General features: G+C 45.3%; 1 protein-coding gene across 1 annotated transcript in view; it reads left to right on the top strand.

Annotated features, from left to right (window-relative positions):
• Window positions 1-9,660: 9,660 nt before the first annotated feature.
• Window positions 9,661-14,662, top strand: part of LOC119169696 (dual specificity tyrosine-phosphorylation-regulated kinase 4-like) — a 245,065-nt gene continuing 240,063 nt past the window's right edge. Inside the window, exon 1 of the mRNA XM_075886964.1 lies at window positions 9,661-9,873. Coding sequence (XP_075743079.1) covers window positions 9,811-9,873 — 63 coding nt within the window. The 5' untranslated portion in view covers window positions 9,661-9,810. The remainder of the gene's footprint in view (window positions 9,874-14,662) is intronic.

The raw sequence follows: 14,662 nt of genomic DNA, 5'->3' as shown, positions 1-14,662 counted from the left end.
TTGCAAGTGCTGGTAGACCGTATGTAGTAACTAAACGACGTAAGGTGATGAATCCAAATAAATGATCATAACAGAGAATAGATGTGCTGTCAACTGGAGCTCTTGTCATCCACTTGCTAACCCCTAGCCTTCGAACTATCGTGTCCTTCCAAAGCTCCATAGATGTATACCAAACGGTCTTCCGCCTGCTATGGCAGGCACAAGAATATATGCTTCTAGGTTTTGTTTTTCGCTACTCAGAAAGTGTCTGTCGTTCAGAGCTTATACGGGGAGGAAACTTCTGCGAAGCGATAATTAACGGCTGTCGAGATATACGTGTCTACAACTGGCAATATTTACAGAGAAAGAGCTCGACCAGGCATTGACAATTTAAATGCGAGGGCGTTAAGAAGAACCGGCATCGGTATCGTTGATCGTACGAATGCAAAGATTATGTTAGAGTTACAGCAGTCGAATCTAAGCAATACATGTGACAATCGAATATTTTACCGCAGAGCCACGCCAAGTCTCGAAACTGCTTTCGCATAAGACCCCATGCAGACGTAGTGTTGGTGCAACGAGAATTGTAGTAGCAGCGCTGGCTGTCCAGATTTTATAAGCATTACAAATGCACTCCTGTGATACAGGCACCACTTTGGAATAACGCCAATTTTATACCTAAGCGTCATGTATCGAAGTCATCAGCTTACCACTGATGCTGTTAGCGTAGTTACGCCAACTGCAAACAACTGGTTTAAAAAACAAATGCACCTGTTAAACATATGCCTTAGCGTACATATTTTCTACATATTTTTAACCTCATTTCATAATGATTCATTTATTTAAAAAATTGCACCACCCCTTCCATTCTCACGGTTCACATAACAAAACATAAAAAATGGGGAGAAAGATGAAAAGAAATACACCTAAAAAAAAATAAAGCAGGAAAGCTAAAAAGTGAAGAAATAAGGAATAATAAAGGGAAACTGAAGAGAAACACAGCTGCGAAGCAAAAAAAACTATTGAACATTATTTTGTAGCATGTCAGTAACTATTCATTAAGATACGACTTCCAGTTATTCCGTTATTACCATGGTACGGTGGATATGCCCAATGTTGTTCTCCCTTGGTGCATGAAGTTAGCGTATTGTGAGGAGCAGACCTCTCAGGTAAGATCTATATTTCAGTAAAAACCAATACTTCCGTGTAGCTTTGGTTAGCTCAGTTTCATGCTTTACTCCAGCCTTGTTTGCTTTCACGCGTACAAAATGTCACCGATGGTTTCGGAAGTGTTGCTTTCATGAATGAGACTGGCTTGCCACGAGGTACATTTTTAGTATTGATTCAATTTTAGTACTCCAATCAAGTGCTGAGCACTCTACGGGGCTGGGTGGCCGTGTGCAGTCGTTGTGTGCGGTCGCAGCTTGGACAAGCGCAGACAAACGCATGTACAGTGTAGCCATCTGTTGCTCATTGAGCGGACTCTCGTGCCAAGGAAAAGTCTTCGCTCTTTTGTTCTTCAAGCACTTTCATTAGGATGTAACTGCGGGCATTACTATACAATGGCTAGAGAAATACAACACAATCGGTGCACAGAAATCGAAAGAGGAAGTAAATGATAAATGTTAAAAATGAGAGAAAGAAAAAATGGGGAGAAAGATGGAAAGAAATACATCTAAAAAGAAAAAAAGAAAAAAAGTTAAAAAGTGGAGAGGAATAATAGAGGGAAACTGAAGAGAAACATGGCTGCGAAGCAAAAAAAAAAACTATTGAACACTAATTCGTAGTATGTCGGTAACATTTCATTAATTAGGAAACGACTTCCGGTTATTCTGTTTTAAATGATAGGTTTAAGTTCGTACGGAGAAAATGTCCTAGGTTTTGGTGCCTCCGTAATTATTGGTGTGAATAAAACATTACGTTGGAATCTCGTCGGGTGAGATAAACACAGTTATCTGGTCAGCTCACAATTTTGGGACTTTCGTTGTGGTTCTGGCACTCATTTCCTTGTATTATTCTATTTAGGGTTTTCTTTTGTTGTTGTTTCCAATTTTTATCACTTTATCTCTCTATCGCTGTAATGTTTTAAATATGTTTTCTTGTAAACATTTAGTAATAGGTTGGCAGTCAGTATTGTAGTTATCACCTATAGGCTACAAGAAGCTTTCTTGGCTGGTCCTCCAGAGTGGGTATACGCCATTGCATTCAGTCCGCAAACCAACAAATAAACTAACAAATGCACCAACAAAGGCTGCCCGTCTCCGTACTTCTTTCAGGATTGGGACCAATAGGACAAAACTGCCTTAATTTTTCTGTGGGAAATTCAGTAATATATAGCAGGGATATGCATGACTCGTGCATTACATCGATATTAAAAGTATTCTTTTAAGCTGAATTGTACAGAAACTTTCGTGGTCATCTTCGTGACTTTAGCATCACAAATGCGTTCCGCTATGCCGATTACTTTTTTTTAATTCGTCTTGTTTTCGAATGTAGCTGTTTCGAGATGCGATAGCGCTCTCACCTTTTTCGTCTTGTCTAATGGCCCTTAATTTTGACTCAAGAGTTATCAAACAGAGGCTTACGCTTTCTTGGCATCAATGTTTAATTCGGCGACCAACGTGTGAATTGTAAGCTTGAGCCGCGTGTGAGTAAATTTTTCCTGTCGCCTGCTTCAGCCCACTCGAGGCTGGCAAAAAGGGGTATTGCCTGGGCAACGCTTTGCGTAAGTCTTGCTCCGAGCTCATGAGTGAGAGAGAGGCTCTATTAGAAAAACAGATTTTTTAGATGCGGAGCATCTTATACTCGCGCCCATAGTGCGCCGTCCGCGCCATCCGCACCGCTTCTCGAACATTCGACAGCTGACGCGCGCGCATGCGCCGTCGCGCCGTCGCCCACTCTTCCACCATCTGTGCATCCCTTCCTCCTCTACACACCGCGCGCGCTTCACTCCTCCACCATCTGGGCACCCTTCCTCCTCTACACACCGCGTTCGACATCTACAATTCTCCTGATTCTCCAGTGGACGCGCATGTGGCGTCGCGCTTCGAGAACATTCAACAGCTGACAGTGCATGCGCCGTCGTGCTGTATATATACTCAAGGTCGGCGCTCGCTCGCTCAGTTGCCGCTCGTCGGTTGGTTTGTACGGCGCGTCGACGTCCAAGGTCGCGGTGAAATGAATTCCAACGAATCCCCAAACACAATGATCGACGTCCCTTCGACCAGCGCCGCCCTTTCGCATACGTGTGTACGTGTTCACTCATTTAACACCCCCTCCTACAACCACGTTAACCAATTTAGCCATCGACCCAAGTAAGTCGCACTTTAACACCCCGTTAACCAATTATATGGTCCGCATCCTCCTCAGTGTTCCCCCGAGGGAAGCTGCGGGCAATTTTTTTTCTAGCGTCTATATACACCGCTGGCATGCTACTCGGTGGAGGCACGGGAAAGGGGAATAAAAGATTCAGAAGAGAGGGAAGAAAAACAATTATCGAAAATAATAAGCAAAGATGTGAACGTTTTACGGCAGTGTGAACTGCTGCGACCAAACTCTGCATTTCCATGTTATTTCAGCTTCTTTCAGTGTGCTGTTATGCTTTTTATGATTAATTGATACGTGGGGTTTGACGCCCCAAAACTACCATATGATTATGAGAGACGCCGTAGTGGAGGGTTCCAGAAATTTCGACGCCTGGGGTTCTTTAACGTGCACCCAAATCTGAGCACACGAGCCTTCAGCATTTTCTCCTCCATCAAAAATGCAGCCGACGCAGCCGGGATTCGATCCCGCAACCTGCGGGTCAGCAGCACCTCAGTCACTAGACCACCACGGTGGGGCTATGGTTTCTTTTTCTTTTTGCTGATTGTTCATATTTTGGTACCATTCTTTTTGTTTTATTCTCGCTGCACGACTTATTGACGTGAAGTAGTTGAGATAATATGCAGTAATGTCGAAAGTTGGGTGAGCTGGTGAGTCGTTCATGATTACTTATGAAGCAGCGCGCGATGACAAACATAAAAGAAACGCAGCAGTGTCCTTTTGTTTTGTTTTTTTGCTTGCCGTCGTGCATTGCCTCTTACGTAATTATTAACGACGCAATGTAGACCTCATCCTCTCCACAGCAAAATAGTATAGAATATGAAGTGTGCAAGTGAATCTGAGAAAACTACTAGCATTTATGGCATGGTTTCCACTGACTTTCGTGTGGAATTCGCCAAGAGGTGAGTGATATCTCGCCAAAAGTCGTCATTTTTTCTTCAAATATTGCCAAAAACGTTGCCACTGTACCTACGTGTGGCGTGTCTAGTGTTAAAAATTGCAAATTATGTATAGCCCCATTGAGTATGGTACCATCCGTACACCCTCAATTATACTGACATTTTTCGAAGCCAGTCACATCACCCGCTTTACCACGGGACCATTGAGAAGGGGCATGCGTGCACTAGCAGCGTCCCTGAAGGCTACCTACCACCTAATAATAGAAGTTTGTGATGGTTTTAGCAAATACAGAACGAAGCAGTCGGTATAGCAACAAGAGAAGGACACAGTGCGTAGCCATCCTGCAGATTTGTAAAGTTTAGCTGCATGCAGTGACATCATATGAGTCCGATTATCGAAGACCTTACTTACAAAGCAACGAAATTAAATTCGAAAGTACTGTGTAACCATCGTAATGCCTGCACCATGCTTTCTTCGTTGTCATGGTTACGCAATATGCTCCGCCGCAGTGGTTTAGTGGCTAAGGTACTCGACTGCTGACCCGCAGGTCACGGGATCAAATCCCGGCTGTGACGGCTGCATTTCCGATGGAGGCGGAAATGTTGTAGGCCCGTGTGCTCAGATTTGGGCGCACGTTAAAGAACCCCGCAGGTGTTCGAAATTTCCGGACCCCTGCACTACGGCGTCTCTCATAACCATATGGTGGTTTTGGGACGTTAAACCCCACGTGTCAATCAATCAATGGTTACGCTATACACTCGCCTCACTGTAGTTATTAAAGGCTGCCCAAAAAAGCCCGACTTCTTAGCCCACCCGAAAGGTGTGTTGATGAAGAATGTAAAGTCTGCATACTAAATTAGGGGGTACTAAACGTGCTACCCTTTAGTGCTGCAACACTGAAGAAGTCAACAAACATTCACGACAGTTGAATCACGCTAGAACACGTGGTTTAACCACCACTTGGCCATTTCAGAAGCGAAACTTTAAAGAATTGATTGATATGTGGGGTTTAACGTCCCAAAACCACCATATGGTTATGAGAGACGCCGTAGTGGAGGGCTCCGGAAATTTCGACCACCTGGGGTTCTTTAACGTGCACCCAAATCTGAGCACACGGGCCTACGAAACTTTAAACAAGCTTAAGCCTCTTTAAGCACCTAAAAAGATAGCCTAACACCGCGGCAAAGCGTCACGTGAATCAGTCAACTGACCTTAATTGCTGCGAGGTTGCCGGTGGACGCCCCAGCGCGCCAGTGCCTCCAGGACCTAAATGAATTAGGAGATACACACGAGAAACAAGACAGAAGTACTAAGTTGGTGTAAAGTGCGCCTTCTACTGGTGAATGTAAAGCTGAGGAAAATAGAAAAAAGATGTTATAGCCGATTTGTTTTGAACACACTTAATATAGAAGGCGAAACCTAAGCCGAAAATGGCGAAATATTTGCCATGTTTCCATTCATGATTTTAAGTCGCCACGAGCCTCTCGAGTTCGCCAATTTGGCGAAAAGTAGCCATCAGTAACAACCCTGATTTAGGGTGTCATGTAAGTAAAGATTTTTCTATGCGAAACATTCTATCATTGGAGTCTTCCGACAAGGCCAGTTTCGGATGGGTAATTCCCGAAAGGCCGTAAAATCCGACGCTGCTCTGAAGGTCCAAGAACTGGGCGTGATAATGAACGAGTTTCAACGAGCAGGTAGTTCGCTTCAGTTATGCGGGGTATCCTTCACACGTAATCATTAGCATAGCTGAAGGTCTCCTGAAGCACCTAGTACCGCAAACAACCACTTCGCTGCCTACAAATAATAAAGCAGCCAGTTCTCCGTAATTTCGCGGTTTTTTCGCATCGTCTCAAAATGCTTCGGTGAACGTGTAAGAGTTAAGTTTTTTTTTTCTGTGCTTGATAAACTTCCATCTTCGTTTAGATTGACTAGCGAGTGTGCCTCCAATACGAGTGAGCTCAATAGGAAGGATCAAACTGTTTTGTTGACTGCGGAAAAGGTGCAGTTAACAATCTCCGTTTGACATGCAGTAACAATTATGTCGTTTAGCATGGACGATGCTTTAATGATATCGAAACCACCGTGAGAGCACAACAAAACGCAACGCACAGTAAGAGACAGGGAAGAGACATACGAGGACAGCCGTGTTTTGTTGCGCTCTCACGATGGTTTCAATCAATCAATCAATCAATCAATCAAATCAAATTTTATTTTCGCTTCAGACAATACAGCGCATTGTCACTGCGAAATCAGGGGACCAGAGAAAAAAGCCGCGCTTGCGCAGCTTGACTAAGCTCTGGTCACCCGTACAGCACTAGTGACAGGGCAAAACATCTAACAAGTCTATATAGCCACAGTATATACAATGCGATTACCCAAATTAGTTATGTAGACTACGGTGTTCTAATGAAAAAAAAAACATCAATGTACGTTTTAAGTGCGGTGAAGCCTCATCATAAGTTACAATCACTTTAGTGAAACCAGCTACTGTAAATATACAAACATGAGTAGTTCTAATACATTTACATAAACAGATCTAGTAAGGTTTTGTTAGTAAACTTAAGAACGTCAACAGTTCTCTGTTCTAGTTCATTTAGTGTGGTTGCGAGTACGTAATCAAGTTTTTCTTTCCCATAATGGGTACGCGAGAAAGGAACGTGGTATGGTGGGTGATACTTGAAAGGATAGGAAATTGTATTTGCTCGAAGATTTGCAATTTCTTCGAATAGCTGTGTTCTTCCTAATGTGACATTTTTGTATGTTCTCAGTAGTTTATGCTTGTATATGTTGTGAATCTTCATAATTTTATGTTTGTGGAATAAAGGTTCTGTGTGTTCTAGAAACGAGACGTTTTCTATTGAACGAAGTGCTTTTTTCTGGACCAAGAATATTTGCTGTAAGTTTGAAAATGTTGTGTTTCCCCATATAAGCGTGCAATATTATAAGTGAGAGTTGAAGAGCGCGAAATATAACATTCTTTTAATGCTAACAGGAAAAGTGTGACGGTTTCGGCCTAATACACCGGCTGCTCTGCTTAATTTTGGCAATAAGGTTCTCACATGTTCATTCCAGGACATATTTTCTGAAAAAAATTACACCAAGAATCTTAATATGTTTCTCGATTTTGATTTGAAATGGCTCAAGAGTTATATAATCGTCGATGCTTCTTAAAATACCCGGGGCACGGAACAACACACATTTAGTTTTGGATTCGTTTAAAGTAAGCCTATTGAACTTGCACCAGATCTGTAAGTTATGACAGAATGTATCACCCTTTCGTGTTATGGTCTCCAAGTCTCTTCCCTCAAGAAGTACCGAGCAATCGTCAGCATATATAATATATTTACAATCCTCATAGATTCTTACAATATCATTCATATAGAAAAGGAAGAAAATCGGTCCTAGTATGCTACCCTGAGGAACCTCATATTCAATAGGCCTTAGGTGTGATTTACATTTATTTAGTTCAACGTATTGGTAGCGCGTTTTCAAATAAGATTTAATAAGTTGTAAAACTGTCCCACATAACCCGTAATGTTTTAACTTTTGAAATAAAATTGAGTGGTTTACCCGATCGAAAGCTTTACTAAAATCTAGAAATATACCCAGTGTCATGACCTTATTTTTAAAGTTGTGTAATATTTCCTCTTTTTGAACAAGAAGTGCTGTCTCAGTGCAACGTCCCTTTCTGAAGCCAAATTGGTGATCTGTTAATAGGTTGTATTTTGTAATAAATTTCTCAATACGACAATTTATTACTTTCTCAAGTCCCTTTGAAAAGATAGGCAATATTGACACAGGACGATAGTTGCTTAAGCTGTTTTTGTCTCCAGTCTTGTAAATCACTGAAACTCTAGCCACCTGCATGCTGTCTGGAAAAAGCCCAGTAGAGATAGCGACGTTATATATGTGTGTAAGCACTGGTGCAATTAGGTCTATAACGTATTTGATTGGTTTTATTTCTAAATCATCCACATCGCGGCTACGACTGCTCCTAAGCTTCTGATACAGCATTGTCACTTCAGGGACAGATGTTGGCTGCAAGTACATTGTGTGGGATAGTCTCGGGATACGATTAGCAGCATCGTGACAGAAGGTGCTACTTCCGATTTCAACAAAGAAATTGTTGAGAAGGTTGGCGAGTTCGGTTCCGCCAATCGTTTTGTCATTTATGACGAGGTTGTCGATCGTATAATCCTTGGTATTCTGGTTTAGTACCTCGTTTATTTCTTTCCACACTTTGTTACCACTACGCAAGCAATCGTTGTCAAATACACGCTTATAATGTCAAAGAACAATCTCGCCCAACAGTCTTTTGATATTTAATGATAGGTCGCGGGAACGTCGTTACAAAGTGTCCGATATCACAAGGGGGTTCTTAGAAGCACACTGTAGACCTTGCACTGGGATGAACACGTGTTATCCGGTTTACATTATTGTGGTCAGTTGTGAGCCGAAACGAAGAATCGGTTAACCCGCTAGATCAATGAGGCTGAATTAGTTGATAAATTGGGTCATACACGTGATTACAAACCGTCAATCACGATTTCTCGAGAAGAACGGGTTTTTTTGCTTCGTGATATGAATTATGCGAAGACGGCGAACACGCAATGTGCTGTATACGTGGTAGCTGTTTTCGAAATGAAATACTGTTGTAAGTGAGCGCTCGTGTGTGTCAAGCCTCTTCTCTGTTCTTCGTCTTACGCACTTTCACTCTTTCTCACAACGCCATCTGGCTCACACAGACTAGTATAGTCTATTTAAATCGAATGTCTGCGCGATCAGGTTTTCATTATATTCCGCGGTCCATGAACTTCTGACCGTCGCCTGTGCACTCTTTCTCGTTCCTTCACAACACCATGGGGCGTAACGGAGCTCACGCAAATACGACGCAGCCGCGAGGTCACCTAATCGCTGGCGCATCGATTCGTGCCCTATGTAGGACACCTATGAACGAGACGGCGAAATCGAAAATGCATCAATAATATGTGCATCAGCGGGAGCAACCCCGGCGTCAAGTCTTGGCATCGTCTGCGGCGAACGCCGAGGGGCGGCGCTAAGGCCTCAGACAGTGAGTCAACGCCATGCGGCAGAGGGCTTTCACCGTTCGATGTGAAGGCCCGACAACCTCCTCTTCGCACCATCGCCGACGGCGTATTCACCCTCACCAACGGCTTCTACGCGAGGCCTCCGAGATGATTGACTACGCTTCAGAGGAGGAGGAAGCTGACGGAGAAGCCGCAGCCGCAGGCTGAAACGCCCCTGGCGGCAAGCTTCATTGCGCGGCACTATGTGAAGAGGAGGAACCAGCGGGTGAGGGGGAGAAAGAGAGAGGAGACGCGCGCGGGGGAGAAACGAGCGCCGGCGTGAGGAGCGCGGCAGAGATCGGCCGGGCAAGCCGGCGGAGTGGATGCGGAGCATTTTCTCCCGTGTGTGGCTAGAGGCGGTGCGTGCTGAGGCGATGCTCGGCTGAGGGATCGGCGTGCGCTGTTCTTCTTCCTCCCTTCATCACCTCCTCCCTCGTCCCAGCTGGTCTCTTCCCAAGCGCATCATCGGGAGCAGGGTGCCGCTGCTCCGCTGGCGGCGGCTCGGCTCGGCGACGGGATGGCAGAGCAACTGTGCTCCGAGCGCCAGATCCCGCACATCCAAAAGGATAACCTCTTAAAGGTAAGGCGCGCTCGCTCAGCTGTGATGTTCTGCAAGGCGCGTTCGTGGCTCGCAGTTGCGATGCATGCAAGTCGTTGCAGTTTGCATATCGGCGTTACACGTGAGCTCTGCGTTTTCCGACCTTCGTGTCATCGAAGCTCATCTTACGCGAGATCTCTTGCCTACATGCGTACGCACAAGTGAATCTCTGGAAATTAAACAGAAGGTGGCCGCTGGATGAAGTTGCTCGCATCTCGAGATGTCGTGATATGAACATCGTACCAAGGTTATCAGGATGGGGTGACGCGAGTTCAACAACCATATACTCTGGATGGTTAGTTTCGATACTTGGAATAATCTTCATCAGCTGTGGTGTGAATGTGTGTGTGTGGGGGGGGGGGGGGTATGTTCTGTCGATAAAAGAGAAAAGCACAGCATGCAAACTATTTCGAGAACGTTAGTTATCATCCCAGCAGTTGCAAGAATGTCGGTGTGCATGTGCAAATATGTCCCCATCGTAATGTTAGTGACCCGGAAACGTGGAGGATGCCAGCGTGAATTCCTTGGCTGCAACGAACTTTGTTGGTCTTCCTGCGAGACACTGGGCTGTCTGACACGTGGTGACATTTTCCAAATTAAGGAGATGCTCAGGCGGAACAATTGCCGGCCATGCAGGCCAGGCTAACCCCGCCTGCTGCAACACCACCACCACCACCACTTCCTTGGCTGCGTCTTGCATCGCAGGTCTACAGAGACGTGTTCATCACATTGAATCGGGTTGGGTGTTATTAAGTGGAAGTGTGTTTTTCGTTACGCATGTTCTGTACAACTTGCAGTTTACCCAATATCAAAGGGGCGCCATGAGGTGGATTAAATTCGCGTTCCGATCGAATTCACGCTATTAATTGCCTTTTCCGATAGAGTCATACAGCCCCTACGACATTTGTTGTCACACCTCATAAGGCTCCGGGTCTCTCCGAACGGGTTGGTCTCTTTGTATTATTTAGGCCATTCTCTTCACAAGTAGTCGGATTAGTTAGTGGTCTTACACACACCCCCTAACTCGTTTAGTTACTGCCTAAGCAACTTCGCTTAGGGCATCGAGCTCTGTATGAACGATTGCCCGACCTAAAATATAGCGACACGGACTGCGCTCTACATTTCAATCGCCTGTGGCCAAACAGGTATCCAAGCATGCGGAGTGCTTCCACGAGATACTCAATTGTGACGGAATCGTTGCCTGACACATCTCTCTATAGTACATATGATACAGAAAACTGTCCGCTTCGGCTGAACACTTCCCCGGCTGATAGGTGTGCCCACACCAGTTGTACAGACGCACGAAACTTAAACGCGAGTGGTCCTCGGCGAGATAAGAACGGCTTCTTTTCGCAAACGCGGGACACTGATTGGGAGATGATACTATTCCGTTCGGAGCGCACTGCATACATGGCGGATATCGCGGGCGCTTCGTCGATCCTTTAATGCATCACTGTTTTTAGATTAGCGGGGCGACGGAAAACAAGGCAGCATTATAGTAACCACCTCTGGGCCGGAAAGCGACTACACTTAGCAAACAAGCAAAAATTAAATGCTGGAATGAGCGCATGTTTCGATGGCGCGCTGGCGCTGCTGCGTCTGTACATCTTTCCTATATACGGCTCGTTCCATACGCACCTTGGCGGAAGTCTCAACGTCCGGCACAAGGTGTTCATATATAAGCTCACGCGCTTCATTCACCTATTCCTCCGTCCCTTCCCACTCTTGCGCTCGCGTAAGCGCCAACTCCTCCTCTTTCCTGACGGCAGCATTCCTTGGGGGCTGCCAGTGCCAGCCAGCGCGGCGCTTCCACAGCCGCAGGTGTCGCAATTACCCGACATTAGCGGCTCGCGTATGGGCCCATCACTACCGCAGCCCCGGAGCACAGTGAACCAGATTTGTGCACCGCTTTCCTACACGCCTCCTTGTACCTTTTTCTTTATTCGGTCAGTGGCTTATCTTCATTCGCTTACGTTGTTTTGTTCATCTTCTCGGTGCTTATCAAACGAGTAACTCGCATCGAGTTGACGCTGCTGATAGATTCGAGTTTGAACCGGCGTTTTCTATTCGCTCGGCCACCTGTTCACTCTGTTTAAGGTGGGAGTGTTCTGGAAGCAGGTTAGGCCGGCGTGGGCGTGTGGCGGAAAAGTTTCGTGGCAGCGGCTGCACGCCCCGTGCACGGCCGCAGTTGGAGTTGCTTAAGGGCAGTCTATATACACGGACGGGACGCACTCGGCTACGTCTTACAATCCTGGAAAATTGATTAGCAATTACTGCGACAGTGACCAAAAAGAAAGATATGTTGGCAGCGTATGCGAGTAATGATCATTGTCTTGCACGCTATGTGCCTATAACAAGACGCGATCACTGTGCCCTTCATAACGACTATATACGTTAAAAAACTTAAATTGAGAATTATTAAGTGGCTATCGGAGATGTCCATTTGTGGTAAGACCACCTCCAGCCCTGCTTCTGTGCTTACACAGATGAAAGAGTCGAGCTGCCTCAAGGGTGGTCATTGCCAGGGGCAGTACATGATGAAATATACACGTTCGGGTTGACAAGGCTACCTCACCTGCGTTACTGCCATAATGAAGTTCCACACCGAGAACACACATAAATGATGTTGTTCACTATCGGTTCTCACCACACATAGTACAATGATACAATGCAAAGTCAATAAAACGTTTTTCTGGTATTAAATAAAACCACGCTAATAAGTAATTAGTAATCAGTTTGTTGAAGTATCTACACATACAAAAAACTCCCCTTCAGTTTATCGAAAGTGCTACATGTTTCTTACATATAAATCGCAGTTTAATTAGGGGTATAGCAATACCGTCAGATATACGTTAGTCCTGCCGGAGTGAATAACAACAACAAAAAAAGGAAAATAATAAACTTTTTGTAGTTAGCTTCATTGCTGTGATGTTGGGACTAGGACTTCGCTAATATTCCACTCAGTGGAGCAGTTTGTTGTCAGTTAACAGTTTATTGTCAGCTGGCGCCCCCAAACTGGCCAACACTTACCCTTCGCAGTCATAAACTATATGGAGAAGCAAATGGGAACGCGTCCCTCTTATCTCGGGTAATTCGCTAAAGCACGCTGATGATTGATTGATATGTGGGGTTTAACGTCCCGAAACCACCAGGCTAAAGCACGTTGCCTGGCTAGTTGGTTGGCGTTCATTAATAATATGGGTATAGCGCACCACAACAAGAACACAAAAGACACAAACACACACACATACCGAAATTCGCATGTCTATGCTAAAGCTATATACAACAAACATCTTCGCATGTACGCTTATAAGTGAAAAGCTCCTTCTTTCTTCCTCTGAAATATCGAGGCTTTTCGCAATCTACACCAGGGCCCCTGTGCGCAAGAACGGCTCGTGCTAAATCTTTTTGTAAGAGAATACTTCGGCCGTTTGTGACGCGCAACATAGCGTTAGCGAAATCGCCTGACCAATGGGAAAGCGCACTCATTGAAGAGAAGATTTGTGACCCCCCCCCCCCCCCCCCCCTTGAATTTTGTTCTGCCGTGTTAATCACAAGCACCTGTAAAAATTCAGAACACTAAACCTTACATTAATATGTTTTCATTCCATATATTTCCATACGACGAGAGACGGTTACAAATGATAATTTTCTAAAAAAAGAGGCTTCGGGTATGACCGTGAAAAGCCCACGTACACGTCAAAGATCCAGGTGTTCGATATCGTTTCCAATGCCTCGGCGGCTGCGCTTCTTACGCAAGTGCTAATACGGAATCGCTTACATAAAATTCTCGAACGCGGTTTCTCGCAGCCCGGGACTTGACACGGTCCCGCCGACGACGGTGCGCAGGTCGAATGACAAACTACGCTTGCGCGCGGACCTTCTAAAAGTGTGCAGCGCTGCGAACGAGCAGCGTACAGTGGAACGAGAGGTTGTCTGTCTACCTTGGCCAACGTCACTCTTGGTGGTGTTACCATTTTCTCTCTCTCTCTCTTTCTCCTTCTACTCAGCGTCTTCCGGCTCTTGTCTCCCGCGCTGTGCTGCTGCAGCAGGCTGTGTCCCGTTGGCTTCTGGTGAATCACGCGTAGCGACCTTGCCACACCGTCAGGTGCTCTGTAAAACACAAAAAAAAAGAATGACAAAAAAGAAAGGAAAAGAAACAAGGGCGAGTCTGTGTGCGTTGGCCGACGCCGCGCGAAACGAACGCTCACACGCGAGACAGACGCGCGACCTTCCGTTTTCGAGTGCAAGAACGACCCACTGCTATGCGTACGCTGGCGTACCACACACTCGCAGGTACAACGTTTGGCGGTGTGCAGCGCTATATTGGCCCGGTACTGGCACCGTTCCCGCTATGCACTGCACGTCTACGTACTACACAAGTGGACTATCTATCTATCTATCTATCTATCTATCTATCTATCTATCTATCTATCTATCTATCTATCTATCTATCTATCTATCTATCTATCTATCTATCTATCTATCTATCTATCATACGTATTCTCTCCTGATGCCGTTCTTTTGCACATGCATGTGTGTGTCTGTGTGTGTGTTTTTTTACAAACAATCTGTAGAAAATTCATTAATTCATATGTGGGGTTTAACGTCGCAAAACCATCTTATGACTGTGAGAGACGTTGTAGTGGAGGGCTTCAGAAATTTCAACCACCTGGGTTTTTTTTTATCGTACACCCAAATCCGAGCACACGGGCCTACAGGATTTTCGCCTCCATCGAAAAGGCAGCCGCCGCAGCCGGGACTACACCCC

This window comes from Rhipicephalus microplus, chromosome 2 (assembly GCF_043290135.1).
Source record: "Rhipicephalus microplus isolate Deutch F79 chromosome 2, USDA_Rmic, whole genome shotgun sequence".
Lineage (NCBI taxonomy): Eukaryota > Metazoa > Arthropoda > Arachnida > Ixodida > Ixodidae > Rhipicephalus > Rhipicephalus microplus.
This window is presented reverse-complemented; position numbering and strand designations above follow the sequence as displayed.